The sequence below is a fragment of the Leiobunum rupestre genome, chromosome 5, assembly GCF_980474605.1.
Source record: "Leiobunum rupestre chromosome 5, qqLeiRupe1.1.hap1, whole genome shotgun sequence".
Classification (NCBI taxonomy): domain Eukaryota; kingdom Metazoa; phylum Arthropoda; class Arachnida; order Opiliones; family Sclerosomatidae; genus Leiobunum; species Leiobunum rupestre.
The window spans coordinates 65,605,184-65,623,310 of NC_143388.1; the positions used below are offsets into that span (position 1 = coordinate 65,605,184).

An 18,127-nucleotide genomic window follows, 5' to 3' on the forward strand; every position below is an offset into this window, starting at 1 on the left:
ATTTAAAATTGTCAAAATACAATTTACAATATAAAACATTTTTTTTGTCACTCAACTTTGAAAATGCAAGTTTGCCATTACATACTGCTGTAAATATTGTCTAATAATTTTTGGCACTTTTTCAGGTAAAAATGATGAAAAAGGCAGTTTTCATGAATGAACTACATGCTGGTGCAAGTGAATATACCTGTAGGTAGAAAAAAGTATATAATATATTAATACACACCAATGTATGCCAAATTAAAAAATAAAATGAAGTAACCTTAATTTTTTCAGTATTTATGGTAAAATTCAAAAGGAAATAGTGGAGTGGTTTCTATGAGATGGTAATTTTCAATATTATACTATAATGATCTTATTAAGTGGTGATGCCATTATTGTACCATCATACGTAACATAATCATTCATAAGTATGCCATTATGTATTTTTTAAAGTAATCTTGTTTACGGAATATGACATAAATTAACACACTTCCAAATCATATATGAAACATGGATCATGACTTAATAGATTGGAAACGGTAATAGCGGAGATGATTTGGAAAAGTTCAGAATTCCTTGGAAGTTTCTAGTTTCAATATTTAGTGTAGCTGCATTGTTGCTTGCAAGATTTTGTTCCATCGTAACCTTTTCAATATCATAAGAAATATAAAAAAAATTAATTTCAGTCCACTAATTAAATTTTCCATGTTGTACAAGGTCTCATTTGAAATTTTTTATATGAGTATATGTTACAAATGGTAACAATAATAGCTAGCACTTTTGAATTCTGAAGGTGGTACACGTACTTCCAACAAATTTCCTTATTATGAAATAAAAATATTTTCGTACTTCATTATTAATTGGTTTTTTTAAGGCCTAAGTAAAGAATTTAGACAAATTTTCTTTAAGTTATTTTTTGAATTTTCATCAACTTCTTCTGTGTACTAATAATAATTGAATTTTATGACGTATTGTGGAAGATACCATCCAAAGTTAATGTTATGAATGTAAATTCAACTTACATGTATTACACATTTGCTAAAACTATAATAATAATACTCTTTTTAGCTTGAATTGGTAACTAAATTAGACTAAAAACTATTTCCAGTATTAACGAATACAAAGTGCATAGGGAATTTTTCTATGGGTTGTATAGTGTAATATTTGCGTTGTATTCTACTAGCGAAAAGGTTTTAAGTCTCATAGGTAAATAACTTAATTTAAGAGAATTCTGACTAATAGCAGTATAAAACATTAAAATAAAACTACCTTCAAAATTGTAATAAGAAACTAATTTATTTCAATGGCTTGACCATAGGTGTTGAAGCAACTTGTTTTGGAAAAATATTGTCATTCGCAATATGCATTGTCTTTCCACTTTTCTCAGTAGCCATTCCTTCATTATTTGCTGTTGCTTTTTGTTCATCTAAGAGGTTTCCTTTAGCTTTCCTCAAAACTTGCTTTGTTTTACTTACTATAAAAGATGAATTACAACAAGGAAAGAATTCATTTTCACATTATTAAAGCACACAAAACCAAGAACATATTTACAGATAATATGGATGATCTAAATCGAGCGGTAAAATATACTTTCAGCTATCTAAATTGAGCGGTAAAATATACTTTCAGCTATCAAACTTGAGCGGATATCACGAGTGCCTATTCTTCCATCTCTCAAAAATGAGCGGAAATTTACGTGCGCCTATTCAGGCTCTCAAAATTTAGCGGAAATTCTGGAGTGCCTATTCCATTTTGAGAGCGTGAGACCACCAGCAGTTTTCTATCGGAAGTGCCCATCACTATTTGTCACATTTTTTATCAATTTCAATCTCATTTTATATACTCCAGGTTATTGTTAAATAACGGTGGTATAGCTTTTCAGCTCCCAAAAACTTTAAACAGGCTTTACAAGAGAGGGATATATATCTTACAAATATTGTTAGCAGCTTTCTTAAAAGTACTGGACAACACTAGACGCAACAGTGATTGTGTCAGGAATTGCAATAATAGAAAGAAAGCTATTTAATTTAGTTCTACAATTATCAAATGCTTTTTTATGGATCTGCTATGAGTGATCTTAATCTGGAGTCCGATTAAGGCTGATCGGTCTTAGTACATTATTATTAACTGAACATTTGAACACAAGAAGTTAGGGAGAACAATTATGTTGAGATGATCCGAGGTCATCATGGTCTAGTTTCCCCAATCAACATAAGAGGGGGGAAGGGGGAACTCTCACTTTGGGAGAAAAGCCAAAAATCATCTCAATAAAAACATAAACGTAATTTTTTAACCATTTAGCAGATTTTCAGTTTACCTAGCAGCTATGTTAAAGAAATATGATCATACCGTTTGACACAAAATGTAGTGAAAGACTTACATTGTTTACTGATAGCTTTATCAACTTTCTCTTTACGTCGTTGATAACCCTAAATAATAAAACCATTCAAAATATGTCTCTATAAAACAGATCCACCAGAATCATAATTGGAAAAACATGGGACTATATACTCCTGTTCCAACCAGAGGATAGAGACCAATGGAATTGGTGATTAGGTTATCTAGTCTGCTATTCACTATTAGTGGGGAGTAGCGAAAGTGCCTGCGGGTAAAGGCATATTTTTTCCTTTATGTGGCTGTTGGAATGACATTTTGTTTTGGATAACATTGAATAAAATGTAATTTACTTACAGCTAGCTCAGATAGTGCATCGTTAAGTTTTTTTCCTTGTTCTTCAAATTCTCTTCGTAGTCTGTACAATTCTTGCTTTTCTGCATCTGTTATATAGTGAGCTAATAATTTATCAGTTGGGTCATCTTTCAGTAGTGATGCTTTGGGTGGGCCCTCTTCATGGGACTTATCAATCCAAAATGTACTGATCAAAGAGGTACTTTTATCAAGGCAAACTTGCAGTTTAAAGCAACTAGCGTCCAATTCTTTCAAGGTACTATATTCCAAATTCTACAAAGACATACACCAGATAAAGCAAAAATTTATTAAAGTAACTAAAGAATAAACCCTTAAGTGTTTTGTAGTAAAATTTTATCTGCTTTCAATTTATTACTGACATAAATAATTTGCTACAAAGTATGTAACAGAGGCTAATGCAATTGTCCAGTGTTCTTGCCTTAATTCTTACATGATTTTTATAAGAAACAACACATATCTGTAGCACCAGAAGCTACAAGTTTCCTGTGTAACTTGACATACACATATAGTAAAGACCAAAAAATAGGCCTTTTTAAATTCTTTCAGGTGGTATATGATAAACAATTATGTATTTAATGCATACCAATTATCAATCAATTTATGAAAGACTAGCCATAAAAAGTATAATAACCAATAAAATATTTTTTTAAATCAAATCAATGTGTTTATTTTTTAAAGTATTACCTAGTAGTTTTTTCATTATAAAGTAAGCTAAATCACTAAAGAAATTTAAAAACAAAAATACCTTTGCTGGGCTTGTGGAACTATATTTTTCAGAAAGAAATTTAATTCTGTCAATAATCCTGGCTTTGATTCCTTGAAGAATTGCTGAGCTTTCTTCTACTTCCTTATTCAATAATACTAAATCACCCAAACGTCCTAATACTGTCAAAGTGGAAGTATTCGATAAAACACCCCTTTTATCAACTGGAGAGATTTTGATTTGCTTTTTTACATTCAAACCTATAATCAGATAAAAATGTTATTGGAGATAAACATTTAGTACATTAAATATATATACCGTCTGATGATGCATTTAATGGCGATCTACTCCAGTCTCTGTCTCTATTTGGGTCCGATTCTATGCCCAGGTCAGGTGACGAATACACAGATATTGGATAAGCAGTCTCCACATTACCCGTTCCAGCTATTATTGATTGGATTTCTTCATTACTACTTTGGAAATCAGAAGGAACTTTTCGGACACAGAAGGCTGGGTCAGTATCAATATCCCGAACTGGTACTTCATTTTGGATACTAGAGTAAATAAAATTTAAATCATATAATTAAGTCAATCATAATAGATTTTAAATAATATTAAAGCATAATGTTTAAGAATACTACTTGAAGCACTAACATGTAATATATATTGTTTCTTTGCATTATGTCGAAGAGGGGGATTTTTGCGGTGAACTTTGACCTAAAAACTATACATTAGTAACCTTTACCCCAATAACCTTGACCTATGGTTGACGTCATATGATATCAACGACGGCAAAAGCCGTCCTGTTTTTTAAAATCAACTTTGTTAGGACAACTTAGCAGATTTACTTACCAAATTATTAACTAAGAGAAAATTTACTGAATTTTGAATTCTCATGAAGTTATGTTTTGATAATTAATGAGTCGTACCATAAGTCTATAATATTGTTCCATAAGTTTGTCACTTTGGGAAATAATTTAATGAGAGCTAGTAACGGAGTGACATCATCAAAAGAAAATCTCCCCCTTGTGAGGCGCTGTCAAAGGCTATGTGCGATGCGTTAGCAAGCGGACGCGAAACTGCGACAAAATCCGTAATGCAGTCTGTCTTGTGAATAGCTTTTAGTGAAACTTTTGCATGTGAAGAATAAGAAGTGCCACACTTATGTAAGAATATTATATACTAATAGTGTTAATGTTAAATTAATAAAAAAAACTCAGATGGTAGATATCATTATGTTTTTTAAATGTAAAAGGTTTTCCAGAAAACTGTCTGCTTTTCTCTCTCCGACAGGTTACGCTATGGTCATCTTTCGGAAATTTTTATACTTTTAACTATTTCAATTTATAATACTTATTTAATCTTGACTACAAATATTATGGAACTGTCCTGTACATTTAAAACTTCAAAGAAATAAATAAAAACCACTATTGCACAGTAAAAACTTTGTTTAAAAAACGCTACGGCCATTTCGGCGCACTAACCGGCGTCGTCGTCAGGCGGATACAAAATGAGAAATATCGCGGAGAAATATATTTTATCGCGACAAAACAAAGGTTGTTATTTTTTAAGAATTTCGATATAGGGGAACGGCTGTAGCGTTTTTAATAAACCAAGTTTTTACTGTGCAATAGTGGTTTTTATTTATTTCTTTAAAGAAATAATCTTGACTAAATAAATTCTCGGGAAATTTTATTTACTAGTTTAATATGCCAAAATGTACTGTACTTCTAAATTATAGTAAATACGTAGCTAGAATGTATAATTACCAGCTAAATTCTGCAGCTAATCTAGAACCAGAACTCAAGGCTCCCCCTAGTTGTTGGACAACTCTAGAGTGAAGTAAACTTTCTGAAGAACTTATCATATCATTCTCAACTGCCGATCCAGTTCTTAGCATAGTAACTGATGTCTTGTTCTGGCTATGTTGAGGTGCATTTGATAATATCATGAATCCTTCGGATGAAATTGGATCAACTATAGGAGTAAGAAAAAGTATCAGGGAATAAATCTCCACACCATAAAAACGCTAAATGCTATAAGAAGTTTCACTTATTTAAACCCCAAACTTCAAATTTGAATAGCAATGAGGGTATAAGCAATACCTTACCTTGCGTAGACGTAGTTTTGTAATGAGTTTCGTAGTTTTGTATCTCATTTGTCAGTTGGTCGTTGGCTTTTTTACTTTGTTCAAGTTCGGCTTTCAATAAATTTATTTGAAGAAGTAAGTCCATGATGTTAACACATTCAAAAGTTTGAATGTCTCTCCTTTCACCTAAATGAAAAAAATTAATGGTTTTATGAGCAACAACAATTGTATTTTAAAAATAAAAATCTGGGGTTAACAGTATCAATAATCATTCTCAATTTTACCGCATGAAAAAATTTGCAAAATATCAGTGATGCAATGTGGTATAAGATTATGAATACAACTCTACCACTGGCCTATATCCAAGAATAGCCTGAGCTCTTTCTTATCAGATTGCACACTAAATCTTTGTGAGCCCAATATCATCTATCTTTTGATATTTGAATTTTTTTTAACCAAAGATATATTAAAAAAAAAATACAAACCATCATTATTTTCAGATATATATTCCATAGCATTTCGCTGACTGCATTCAGAAGTAGGTTTGGAGAGCTTCAAATCAGAATAAAGATGCTTGAAGCTGGAAGAAAAAAACAATGAAATCACATGGCTATGTCATAACGGAATTTTAAATGGAATCCCTGTACATTGTGATATTCTTTAAACCTAGGAGGTACAAACACAAGGAAAATGCAGCTAGCCTTTAAACATGCTAATGCAGTGTTGTGTACAAATTTCATTGGATGAGCCTTCACGCTGAACGTTTTACAGGCAGGTGGAAGACAATTTCCAAATTTTCCCCTTCCGACAGTAGCAGGCGCTAAAGCGTCTAACCAATGAAATATTGTGTGGGTTACTGTGTTTGTTGCTCCTAGTTTAAACACACTAAATTAAATTAACTTACAAAATTTTTGTACCAAAAAAATTAAAGGTTGTCACTTATCATAATTATGATAAGTGACATTTTTAAGCCAAAATCAAAACATCCGTTATGGGAGAAATAACTTTACAACATTTTAAATTAAGTATCATAACAAAAATATACTAAAATTATAAAACATAATTAAAAATTTAAAAATATAAAACTTACCTATTAGAGGAATTTGAATCGCAGTTTTTAAATGATTCACCCAGATTACCTCCAACTTTTTTATCACTATTATCTATTTCGTTAAGTAGTTCTTGATTTTTACCCTTGAGAGAATGTTTAACAGCAACATAATTTCTTTTATACCGCGCGGATCTTTCCTTCTCTTTATTCAGTTCTTCTTTCAAAGATTCTATTTCTCTTGACTTCAGTTTCAAGTTTTCTATTCCAAGCAAAAGTTCTTGAACTTGGTTTTCCAATAATGATTTCTCATTACAATAAACGTTTGCATTTTCATTGTTAGCGTCTTGTAGAGCCAGAAGTTGCAATTCCACCTCAGCTTTAGCTTTAGATTCAGAAACTGCAAGTTTTTCAACTTCAATTCTAGCTTTAGTTTCCGCTTGTAATTTTGCTTCAATTTCACTTTTGAATTTCGACGCTTCATACAACTGCATTTCCAGTTCTTGAAGGTCTTTATCCGCAAACTTTTTAATTTTATCTTTTGCACTTTTCAGTTGAGATGTTAATTCTCGATTCCTTTTCTGAACCTCATTCAACCGTTCACCGAGAAGTTTGCAGTCTTCTTCTAAATTTGCATTATTTGAGAGATGAGCCTCGTGAAGACCTGAGTTTACACTGCCTTTACCTAGAAAACCGCTATCTTTGGAAGTCAAAAGAGTTTCAAGATTCATTTTGCATTCATTAAGCTCTATTTGCAAAGACTTGTACGAAGCTAGCCAACTTTTCTCAGTCACTTTGTGTTTTTCAACTTCTTTTCTTAAGTCTGTTACTTTTGAGGTTAATTCATTTTTGTCCTGCTCAATCTCATTTCTGCTCTTTACCAAGTGCTGTATTTCTTCTTTCAGAATTTGTATTTGGTTGACATAGTCATTTTGAAGCTGGAGTTCATTATCCATTTTGCTAATCCAGGAATCAAATTCGTTTTTTAATTTTCCCAACTGAAATTCCACACTCTCTTTTTGTAACTTTATGTCTTTAAGTTTATCTTTTTGTTTATTGCAAAGCTCTTTTAAAGCACTGCTATCTGAAGCGTTGGACTCAATTGACCTTTTAAGAATCTTATTTTCTTCCCAAATTTTTGCATTTTCATCAGTTTTAGATTTAACTTCCATTGAAGCCAGTTCAAACGCTTCTTGAATGGATGTCAGCCTCTCCTGCGTTGAAGTTAATGACGCTTTTTCACAATCCAGTTCATTCTGTAACCTCAAATTCCAGTCTTGAACTTGTTTTAAATCCTTGAACTTTATTTCCAAATTACTTTTCAAATTCCCAACTTGTTCCTCAGCAACCTACAATCAAAGAACATTGTTAAAAAAATTACTATTTTGATATTTGCTCAAAAAATTGGGGCTAAAACAGGATAAACTTAATATAAAAGAGAACAATAGTTAATATAATTAAATAACATTAATTTATAATTTTTTTTAATTTCAGGGTCGAAAATAAAATATTGCTTGACAAATTGTATAAAAAATCAATTGGCACCAAATTCCAATAACCAGAAGTGATTATGCATTTGTCAGGCGAATTGGATAACAACCTTATTGAAAATTAATACATAGTAGCAAGAATGTACATGTATAAGAACGTTGAACAATAGGCATCACTTTGGCCATGATTTCAGAATAACTCCGCCCAAAAACCTGCGTGCTTGAACTACAACGGTTTTAACCTTTAGCGTGCGCCGGACGCGGTTTTTTGGGCAGAGTTATTCGGTAACCGATTGCATCATGGCACCAGGCACGAATTTGATCGTTCAACGTTCTTATACATATATACGTTCTCGATAGTAGGGGTTCATGGGGTTTGGAAAAATGTAATTTTCATTCAAAGAGTACTTTATTTCATAATGCCAATTACCACCCAAAAATATTCAAAATAACTAAAATGGGTAAAAGATAAAATCAGTATGTTATGTCTTCTCGATTGATGTTTAAATTATAAGTCTAACAGATGATGAGTTACAGAGAATAAGGTGGTGGCTGTATGTAAAGCTAATACAACAACTAATAATAACTGGAAAACAAACCTTTAGAGCTTGCTTTTTGTCCCTCAAAGATTTGGCTGTAAGTTGATAGAGCATTCTATTCAAACGAACCCAATTTGGGAGCATTGCATTCAATCTAGCGACCTCCTCACTGTAACTAGTTGGTGAAATTTCTCGATTTACATGGCCACCAACACTAAGAATGTTTTCCACTCCTTGTTTTTCAATAACATCACTTAATTCAGTGTCATTGACCGATTTCACCCAATCTAAAGATGAACGTAGACTTTCGACTAGTTGATTATTGAAGTCTCTAAGTACTTCCAAATTGTATCTATCTTTGGAAACCTCCGAATTAATGTTGTGAATATCACTCGATAATTCATGAAGTAAGTTAGTTTCACATTCCTGAAGTACGCTATCCTCACAGACCCTTTGATCCGCATCAGCACTAACAAAACTTTGTTCATTATTTGTTGATGGTTTGTTTGATGTTGATGAAAGTTGTTTCATGAAACTGGACTTGTGAAAGTCTAAGGATACCGTAATAATTAATTGTTTGTTCAATATGCCATTATCAAAAATGAATCAACAATAGGAATATTCATACAAAATACAGGCTATAGGTTCACCCTATATATACACGAAAATTTACCAGTTTGTCAGTAACATGTTTTATAGAAATAGTTCTAATATGCTACTACTATTTTTAGGCAGGCCAATTTCTATATGGATTTAAACTGATGCACGGATAACTAACTTTAAAAGTAATGTATTTTGATAATTGTTCGAATTCCACTAATTTGGCCTCAAAATAATTGGCCATTTCAATAAATAGAAAATTACATAGTATTAATTTCCAGTTGTTAATCAAATTAATAACATTGTATTTTCAGTGTGTTTGTCAAAGGGTATTTATAATTTAATTTTTCTAGCACATTTAATAATAATGCTTTGAATTTGTTGTAAATTTTTGATGAAAACTGAATTTTAAGAGGAAACCAATTATTTATTTTAACTTCGAGTTATTTTTGTAAATTTGGTCAGTATATTTAACTTCCTAACAGAAATTGTTTTGCTACTATCACTACAGGTATAATTCCCACAAATGCTTCATATTAAAAAAGAAGGGTATGTTTATATATTCTATAAGTTCTAAATTAATAATATTAGAAGATATAAAATCTGTTAGAAGTATCCAGTTCCCTAGCTAAATTACTAATTTTACAGCTTATGATCACTGAGGCTCTTGTTGTGAATGTTATAGTTTTTTTAAACAAAATGAAGCAATCTAAACTGTTACCTATTTTTGGTGTGTCAAAAAGACTCAAGTGAGCATTTAAGGCACTTATTCCAGAGTAAACTTCCTTGGTTCTAGTCGATAAAGAATCCATTTTCTCTCCCAAAATTTCAAAAGCGTTCAAAATCTGTCCTTTAAGTAGACTTGACAACTGACTCCCATTATGCTCTTTCAACGCGTCCAAGAGTTGGAGGACAAGACTTGGACTTTCATTATTATACTTTGAAAACTCCCTCAAAATTAATTCCACTGAATTTTCGATTCTACGCACCAACAATTCAAGCTCCTTTGGGTTGGAAGTTGGTATTTGCTTAAATTTTGTACCTTAAAAAATTCATTGGAGAAAATTTTAAATCATAAAAGATATAGTTAATTGCTATACTTAATAGATTTCGTACAACTAAAACTGACATAATTACCAAAGGTGTGTCAATAAGAGTATTTTTAGTTTAATGTAATTCACAAAGTAAAAATTATGGTAATGGAAATATCTGTGAAAAGTTTCAAGTGGTCAATGTAAATGCTACTATATCACGAATTATTTTTTTAGCATATCATCAATAAAATGTTCCCATTCTAATCTTTGACATACTATGCCTTAATAGCATTATTGGGAATATCTTCAGGATTGGAAAGTTTTAAGAATTGACCCACTTGCTGTAATTATGTCACTTTAGGAACTGCAAATACATTATATTTGGGTGAATGAAAGTTAAGAAACTTATTTTAAAACAGAGGCAAACCTTTGTACTTAACATGCAAAAAAAAATAAAAGTAATCTACCAGACGCTTCTAAATCCTTTTAAAGGAAATATTATTATCTTTCATGGTCAAGTTTTTTTATCATGCCACTATAGGAGGGGCTACAAGAATATCTTCAACACTGTTTGTGGCAATGTATCTTTATTGAAATTTTAAGTCTCTAAGCATTTAAAATAAAAAAATAAGTCTATTGTACTTTAATGACATTTATGGAATGTTAAGGACCAAAAAATGAAAAAAAAATTCCTTTGAAATATTCATAAAGTCTGAAATGATAATGTAAAATTCTAATTCTGTACATCCAGAGGCAGTGGCTTGCAATTTTGTTAAAATTCAGTCTCTCTATTATGCTTGCCAACGTTGTGGAACACCCTTGGTAAATTGTTTTAAAACGAAAGCTACCAAAATTTTTAGAAACAAATGCAAAATGTTTCTTAACTTTTCCAAATCAAATAAATTACTGAAAACTAAAAACAAACAAATTTTCAAATTGGATACATTTCGAAATGAAACAAAATATATTAATGTATACAACAAATAAATTAAATTTCCTCTATAGCTTTAAAAACCATTCATGCATCATTCAACAAAATTTTACAATACAAAAAAACATGCTTATAGTGTTGAATTTACTGAACATCAGTCTATCGTTAATTTCCATTTGGAGTGCTGCAAAAGCATAGTGCAGTTGTTATTAACATTGCATTTACCAGAAGATGATCCTCTATGGTTATTCAGATCTTTACGTTGATATTGGAACTGAGATCTTGCAAAGACACAAAAACCTGAATTCGAGTTCCCCATTTCACCACTATCCAAACTGCTTGTTGAAGTTGTGACATTATTAGCATGAAGACAGCATTTGTGAGATTTATTCAAACACTTTTCTTGAAGACCAGTTTTGCACTGAGCACAACAACAGTTAAGTGACACACATTGTCTTGTGTGTTTACAAATATTTCCACAGTGGCAGACACGTTTTGGCGACCTTTTCGGTTCAAAAAATGAAATTCCATTTGAACAGCCTTCCGGCTCAAGTTTTGAAAAAGATGAAAGTGCATTCGAATTTATACCCATGCGATCTAATGATACTGCACGATCTGGTTCAGACCATATATCAGATTCAGATGACATATTACAATTATATGGTAAAACAGTTGAACAAACAGGTTTTGGAAGAGAATTATTAGTTGCAAGATTACAGTTTCTTTCTAGAACCCAATTAGAACACTGCTGGTAAGGCAGTGGCGGCATCACGCTGACATTTTGAACTGACATATTGTTCATGGCAGCTGCTTGTCCACACGCATAACATCTACTGTCATAGGTTCTTTGGCGGTTTAACTTTTGAAGTTCATCCACTTGAGCATTTACTGGCACTTGAGTATGAACATTTTCAGAATGATGAGATTGAATTGGCAAAAGTAAGGGTCTTTGTCTTGAATTAGCTTGCGTTTTCAAATTATCATCTGAACAGTTTGCCTCTAAATTATTTGAGGTGATTCGTCTAGTAGCTATTATTTCAAAGTTACTAACAGAACCACCATTTTCACTAAATAAGCTTAAGGGGCATGTTCCACTATCACTTGTATCAGAATTATCAGAGCTGTTTTGAAAGCAAGTCGAAGGATCGGGTAATTGGGGGAAAGGAGAAGAAGACCATCTCCGTCTCGTTAGACGGTTATAATTTTTAATGTCATGGACATCACAATTCTTAAAGCTATTATTACTACTGGTCGTTTCAGATGTTATATCTTTAAGTACTAGATCTTCAGCAACCTCAGCATTTCTCTCACCTTTAGCCAATGTATTTTCCTTAAAATTTGAGTAATCTTTCAAAGCGTCATCAACTATGGATTTTCCAAAATCTTTGGTATAACTGAAATAAAACATACAAACAAATTAGTACCATGGAATTCTGTAATATTGTGTTAAAAATGTGGTATATATACCGCATTTTTAATACAATAGTGGCAGATATCACTGAAATGTGAAGCCAATTTGGAGAAAGTGCGCAATTACGGTAAAATGGTAAATAGCAAATATAAATATCGGACAAAATAAACCACAAAGCATATGAATAAGGACTATTTATTTAACCTCTATTCATGACGCTTAAATAAATAAAAATTGAGTTAAGTCTTTTAAAGACTTAGCCCTGCACAACTTTTGTAACAAAACATAACTAATAAAAAATTATTATTATTATTATTTGACCATATAAGTAACAGCATAAGTGTATAATATTGTTACACAAGTGTGACATTTCCTACTTTTGACAGGCAAGTTTTACTGAGAGCTATTCACAAGAAAGACTACATTACGGACTTCATCGCCATTTTGCTCCCAAATCAATCGTAGCCTTTGACATCGCCTCACTAGAGTGAGATTTTCTTCTTGTGATGACGTAACTTCTTTACTACCTCTCAGTAAAATATTCCCCTAAGTGACAAACTTATGGAACAATATTATAGGCTTATGGTAATAGAAATTTTCTGATTTTTATTAAATGTAATACATGAATTGGATATAAAAATTAAAAAACCATAACTGTTGAGATAGGTGTGTAGAATTAGAGGCAGCATTAACGGCAGCAGAATGATTTCTCCCAAATTGTTTGTCTTTTTCCCTTTTTAAACAGTTAAGATATTTTCAGTACAATGCTAAGATGCTAGTTTCCATATGCAGTGTTGGCTGATTCAAATAGTCATAATTCAATGTAAATAATTCAACTTTTTCATTTTGAATAGCCATTGTATGAAAATAAAAATTTCAAAAATGTTATTAATTTGCCCATGCAATGAGAAATTTGAATATATTTCAAATTTAACCATCAAATCAGTCACAAAAACCTAATTACCATGGAGTTTTTTTTTGATAATGAAGCTTTAGCTTCATTTTAAAATTTGAAGTTATATTTAATGATACATTACCTATGTGATGATATAATGGACATATCTCTATCCTTGCTAGTACCATCGCTTTCGGAATCAGATTTTAATGTTTGAGAAGCTTCAAGATTTTCCATGGAGGCTGGAAGAGGTTTAAAAGTTCTCTCCAAAAGTAGGATAGATGCCTCATTTTGACTTTCATCCAGAGTACGATCAATAGCCACCAACAGTTTCTTAATGTGATGAATATTCACCGAAGTTGAAAGCTCCTGACTAAGATTACTCGCATCTTCATTCATTATTAGCTTCTGGAGAAACAGTTGCAACTCGTAAACGTGATTTAGCAACAATCTGTCGGTAGCAGTTCCTTGAAAACTGTTCAAAAATTCAGCAATTGAACTTTGCTGCTCAGCCACTATACTAAGCGAGCAATCCGCATTCTGGAAAACATCACAAACATATTAAAGATTAGCCAAGAAAAACCATACTTTCAAATTATGACTTTATCTTAAAGGGATATTATCAGATCCAGGTTTGGTGGTGAATTTTTTTAAAACCAATGGTTTTTTAAATTCCTTTGTATTTTAACTTTATAACGATTTAACGCTAATTATTCCCAATTATTTTTACGTTTCCTTACCAAAACACAACAAAACCAAACAAAAGCTTAAACGTCTTGGCCAATATATCACAATCAAAACTAAAACTAAAAGATCATTTCTGGCGACACTTTTGTAATTATCGCAACCAAAACTTAGTCTTTAGTTTAACTGCTGCTCAATAGTTATTGTCACTGCATGGCAGAGTGTTGGGTCAAGCATAATAATAAAACTTTGACTGAGCACTGAAAAATACCTAAACTTTTGTTTTGTTTAAAGTCTTTGTTAAAAAGAGTTAAAGAAGTGTACTCAGGACATTTAAGTATTGTCACAGAACAGAAAAAGGCCTCTTTTTAAATCTAGGCACATCATTTTGTTACTTTTAAAAAATTTCAGCAAAATTAAACATTAGTTAGTAGAGAATATGTAAGTACATTTAAGAGTAATTAACAGAAGTGAAACCATACTTTAAAAGTAATATAAACAAGTAAAAATACCAAGTTTTTATTCCTGTTTCTTTGCTTTGATCAGGGTAATTGGATTTTAACCTTAAATATATATTGACTTTTCTTTTTGATACCTTTGTAGTTTAGACCTTACATGGGTCTTGATAATAAACTTATTTTAATAAAATAAGCATTGATTAAAATCAGAATGTATTTCAATGCAAGAATTTAAAAAAATGGCTAAAATGGGTTCTGTAACAATTGCAATTAACAGAAAACCTGAACTTATTTAGTAAATAGTAATAAAATTTCATTTAGACTCAAAATTTTATTTTGAATACCTGATAAAAGAAAAATAACCATAGACTGTAAAAAAGCTATTCATTTCATTCTAAAAACCAATCCTAAGCAAACCTACACCAAGCTCCATACCCAGGGCAGATAAAACTGTTTTACAATGGGACCAACAAAAAGACAGTCAATTAAACTAGGTCAAAAGTCTTGATTGAAAATATAAAATACCCATTACCCACCATACAATAGTTTTGGAGCAGCCTATAAATTCTGAGTTCTGAAGATACCCTTACCAAAAAATAAGTGGACTTGTAACTTTTTAAGTTGGTTTTAAGTTGGTATTTGGAACAAATACCAACTAAAAACCTACTTAAAAACCACTTTACACCAACTTAAAACCAACTAAAAGCTTTCTTAATAAAGACCACTTAAAACCAACTTAAAACTTACTTAAAAAGACCTCTTAATAAAGACCACTTAAAGCCAACTTATAACCTACTTAAAAATTATAAGTAATTATCTGACCACTAAAAACCAACTTCAAAAAATGAGTATTTTCCAGCCAACTTAAAAACAACTTATTACCTCTTTAAATAGTTTATTAAAATATGCTGGCAACTTGAACCTACTTAAAACCAACTTAAATGTGAAAACCTACTAAATACCAACTAAAAACCAACTTATTTTTTGGTAAGGGATGGTACCATTAAAATGGCCACTTAATCCTACACAACTACCCAATCAAACTTAATACCAAATATATAGTTATTTAAATATTAATTAATTTTACCCTCTTACTGATCACACTTACTCCCAAAATGCAGGGCGTGTGGGGTTATTGCCCTTACCAAAAAATAAGTTGGATTTCAGTTTGTATTTAGTTTGTATACACGTTAATAGTTGATATTGAGTTGGTATTAAGTAGGCTCAAGTTGTCAGCATATTTCAAGTTACTATTAAAGGGGTAATAAGTTGTTATTCAGTTGGTAGGAAAATACTGCTTTTGCTAAGTTTATAATTAGTTGGTTATTAGTAGTCAAGAAATTACATAATATTTTTAAGTTGGTTTTTAGATGTTTCCCTAGTAGGATTTAAGTTGCTTTTAAGTAGTTAAGTGTAAATGTTGATTCTGGTTTAGTTGGAAATAAGTTGATTAATAAAGAGGATTTAAGTTATTTTTAAGTAGGCATTTGTCCCAAATACAAACTGAAAACCAAGTTGAAAAACAAGTTGTCCTAAGTGGTTTTTAGCTGACTTATTTTTTGGTAAGGGTGTGATCACGTGAAATCTTTTATCAATCGCAATGAAATTACATACAGAGGTTAAATATGGTGTTCCAATAAAGCTTACTTTTTTGCATAGCTCTAAAATAATATATTTTTAACTAAAAGACCCAGATGCTTATAAAGCTAGCTAAAGCTTAACCATTCCTAATTTAGTCTTACAATCCCTTACCAAAAAATAAGTGGTCTAGGAAATACTTTAAGTCTGTATTTGAGACAAATACCAACTTAAAACCAACTAAATACCAACTTAAAACCAACTTACAAATAATATGTCATTTTCTGACCACTAAAAACCAACTTAAAGAAAAAGGCATTTTCCCACCAACTTAAAACCAACTTATTACCAACTTAACTAGTTTACTGAAATATGCTGACCACTTAAAACCAACTTAATATCAACTTAAATGTGAATACCAACTAAATACCAACTAAAAACCAACTTATTTTTTGGTAAGGGTATGATTAGCAATAAATACAGTCATTGTATTAAAACAACAAACACTAAATTTTAAGGAATTTAAAAGAATTTTTAAAGCCAGAATTTGAACCAATGACCAGGATTACAGTGGTTAAAAAAGAAGTGGAAGTACTCATTGGCCAGTTACATATTGCTCCACTGTTACTCGATTTGACTCAACGTTCATAATTCCCCTTAAAGGAGGTTATTATACACTTCTGACTAAGTGGTTAAAAATTAGACATCACTCAAAACCACAATTACATTAATAGTTGATGCATCCCAATGGAAAGAGTTCAACGGTGCTTTCACATCTAGTTTCTTGTTGCCACTCTTAACTTCAAGTTGCTGAATTTTAAGAAGTAAAATGCTAATTTCTTCTTTCAATTGGTTAACATCACTAGTCTGTCCAAAATGGCCATATTTCTGCGGTTTAAACATCTCCTGGATCACAGTTTCGTTGGAGCTAAGTTTTCTCTTTAACATTGAAGCTTCAGAAATATTTTCATTATGCTTCTCTGAAGATAAACCAGTCATTTCAATGTAAGAACCAGACAGATCAGGTTTCACATTAGAATATTTTATTTTGTTCTAGAAAAAAACAAAATTAATGTTTCAAAATGTAATCTAAACACACTAAAAACAATTTAATAGTTCAAACACGTGCCCCTAGGGGCCTAGGCTAATAAGATCAGGCGCCCTTTTTCATACTTAACAATTCAATTTTAAAATAATATTAAGGGCCAGAAATAGTCCCTCCTAAGGGCTAAGCCCAATGGTAGAGTTGAGCCTGAATACAAACTTAATTTAAGAGACGTACAATTTTTTATGCCACTGATCCATTTCTGCATAGAAAATACCAAATAATTATGATAAAGATGTTAAGAGTATAGGTACATAAATAGGGATGCACCCATCCCTTACCAAAAAATAAGTGGACTTGTAACTTTTTAAGTTGGTTTTAAGTTGGTATTTGGAACAAATGCCAACTAAATACCAACTAAAAACCTACTTAAAAACCACTTTACACCAACTTAAAACCAACTAAAAGCTTTCTTAATAAAGACCACTTAAAACCAACTTAAAACTTACTTAAAAAGACCTCTTAATAAAGACCACTTAAAGCCAACTTATAACCTACTTAAAAACCAACTTCAAAAAATTAGTATTTTCCAGCCAACTTAAAAACAACTTATTACCTCTTTAAATAGTTTATTAAAATATGCTGGCAACTTGAACCTACTTAAAACCAACTTAAATGTGAAAACCAACTAAATACCAACTAAAAACCAACTTATTTTTCGGTAAGGGATATATCAGAGTACTTTACTAATAGCAGCATAGAGCAATGGCAGTGCTACGTCACACGACGCCACTCATGCTTTTACCTATTCATGAAAAATTGGCATCCACAATGGCGGCCATGGCCAAAGCTACAGAGTGCTACTACTCTACAAGAAAGATATTTTCAGGAAAAACTTAAAAATAAGAAAATTCTCGATTAACTATTTGAT

At 31.4% G+C, this 18,127-nt stretch overlaps 1 protein-coding gene across 3 annotated transcripts in view; it reads right to left on the reverse strand.

Annotated features, from left to right (window-relative positions):
* The window catches only part of LOC149945624 (uncharacterized), a 62,045-nt gene continuing 43,918 nt past the window's right edge, over window positions 1-18,127 (reverse strand). For all 3 annotated transcript variants that reach the window (XM_090174305.1, XM_090174303.1, XM_090174304.1), the window contains exons 10-24: window positions 16,878-17,204; window positions 13,574-13,971; window positions 12,437-12,519; window positions 9,882-10,202; window positions 8,621-9,111; window positions 6,574-7,880; window positions 5,969-6,063; window positions 5,505-5,669; window positions 5,164-5,371; window positions 3,713-3,948; window positions 3,437-3,654; window positions 2,674-2,943; window positions 2,363-2,411; window positions 1,252-1,456; window positions 1-187 (exon numbers count right to left, since the gene is read on the reverse strand). In XM_090174305.1, coding sequence (XP_090030431.1) covers window positions 1,278-1,456; window positions 2,363-2,411; window positions 2,674-2,943; window positions 3,437-3,654; window positions 3,713-3,948; window positions 5,164-5,371; window positions 5,505-5,669; window positions 5,969-6,063; window positions 6,574-7,880; window positions 8,621-9,111; window positions 9,882-10,202; window positions 12,437-12,519; window positions 13,574-13,971; window positions 16,878-17,204 — 4,347 coding nt within the window. In that variant the 3' untranslated portion in view covers window positions 1-187; window positions 1,252-1,277. The remainder of the gene's footprint in view (window positions 188-1,251; window positions 1,457-2,362; window positions 2,412-2,673; window positions 2,944-3,436; window positions 3,655-3,712; window positions 3,949-5,163; window positions 5,372-5,504; window positions 5,670-5,968; window positions 6,064-6,573; window positions 7,881-8,620; window positions 9,112-9,881; window positions 10,203-12,436; window positions 12,520-13,573; window positions 13,972-16,877; window positions 17,205-18,127) is intronic.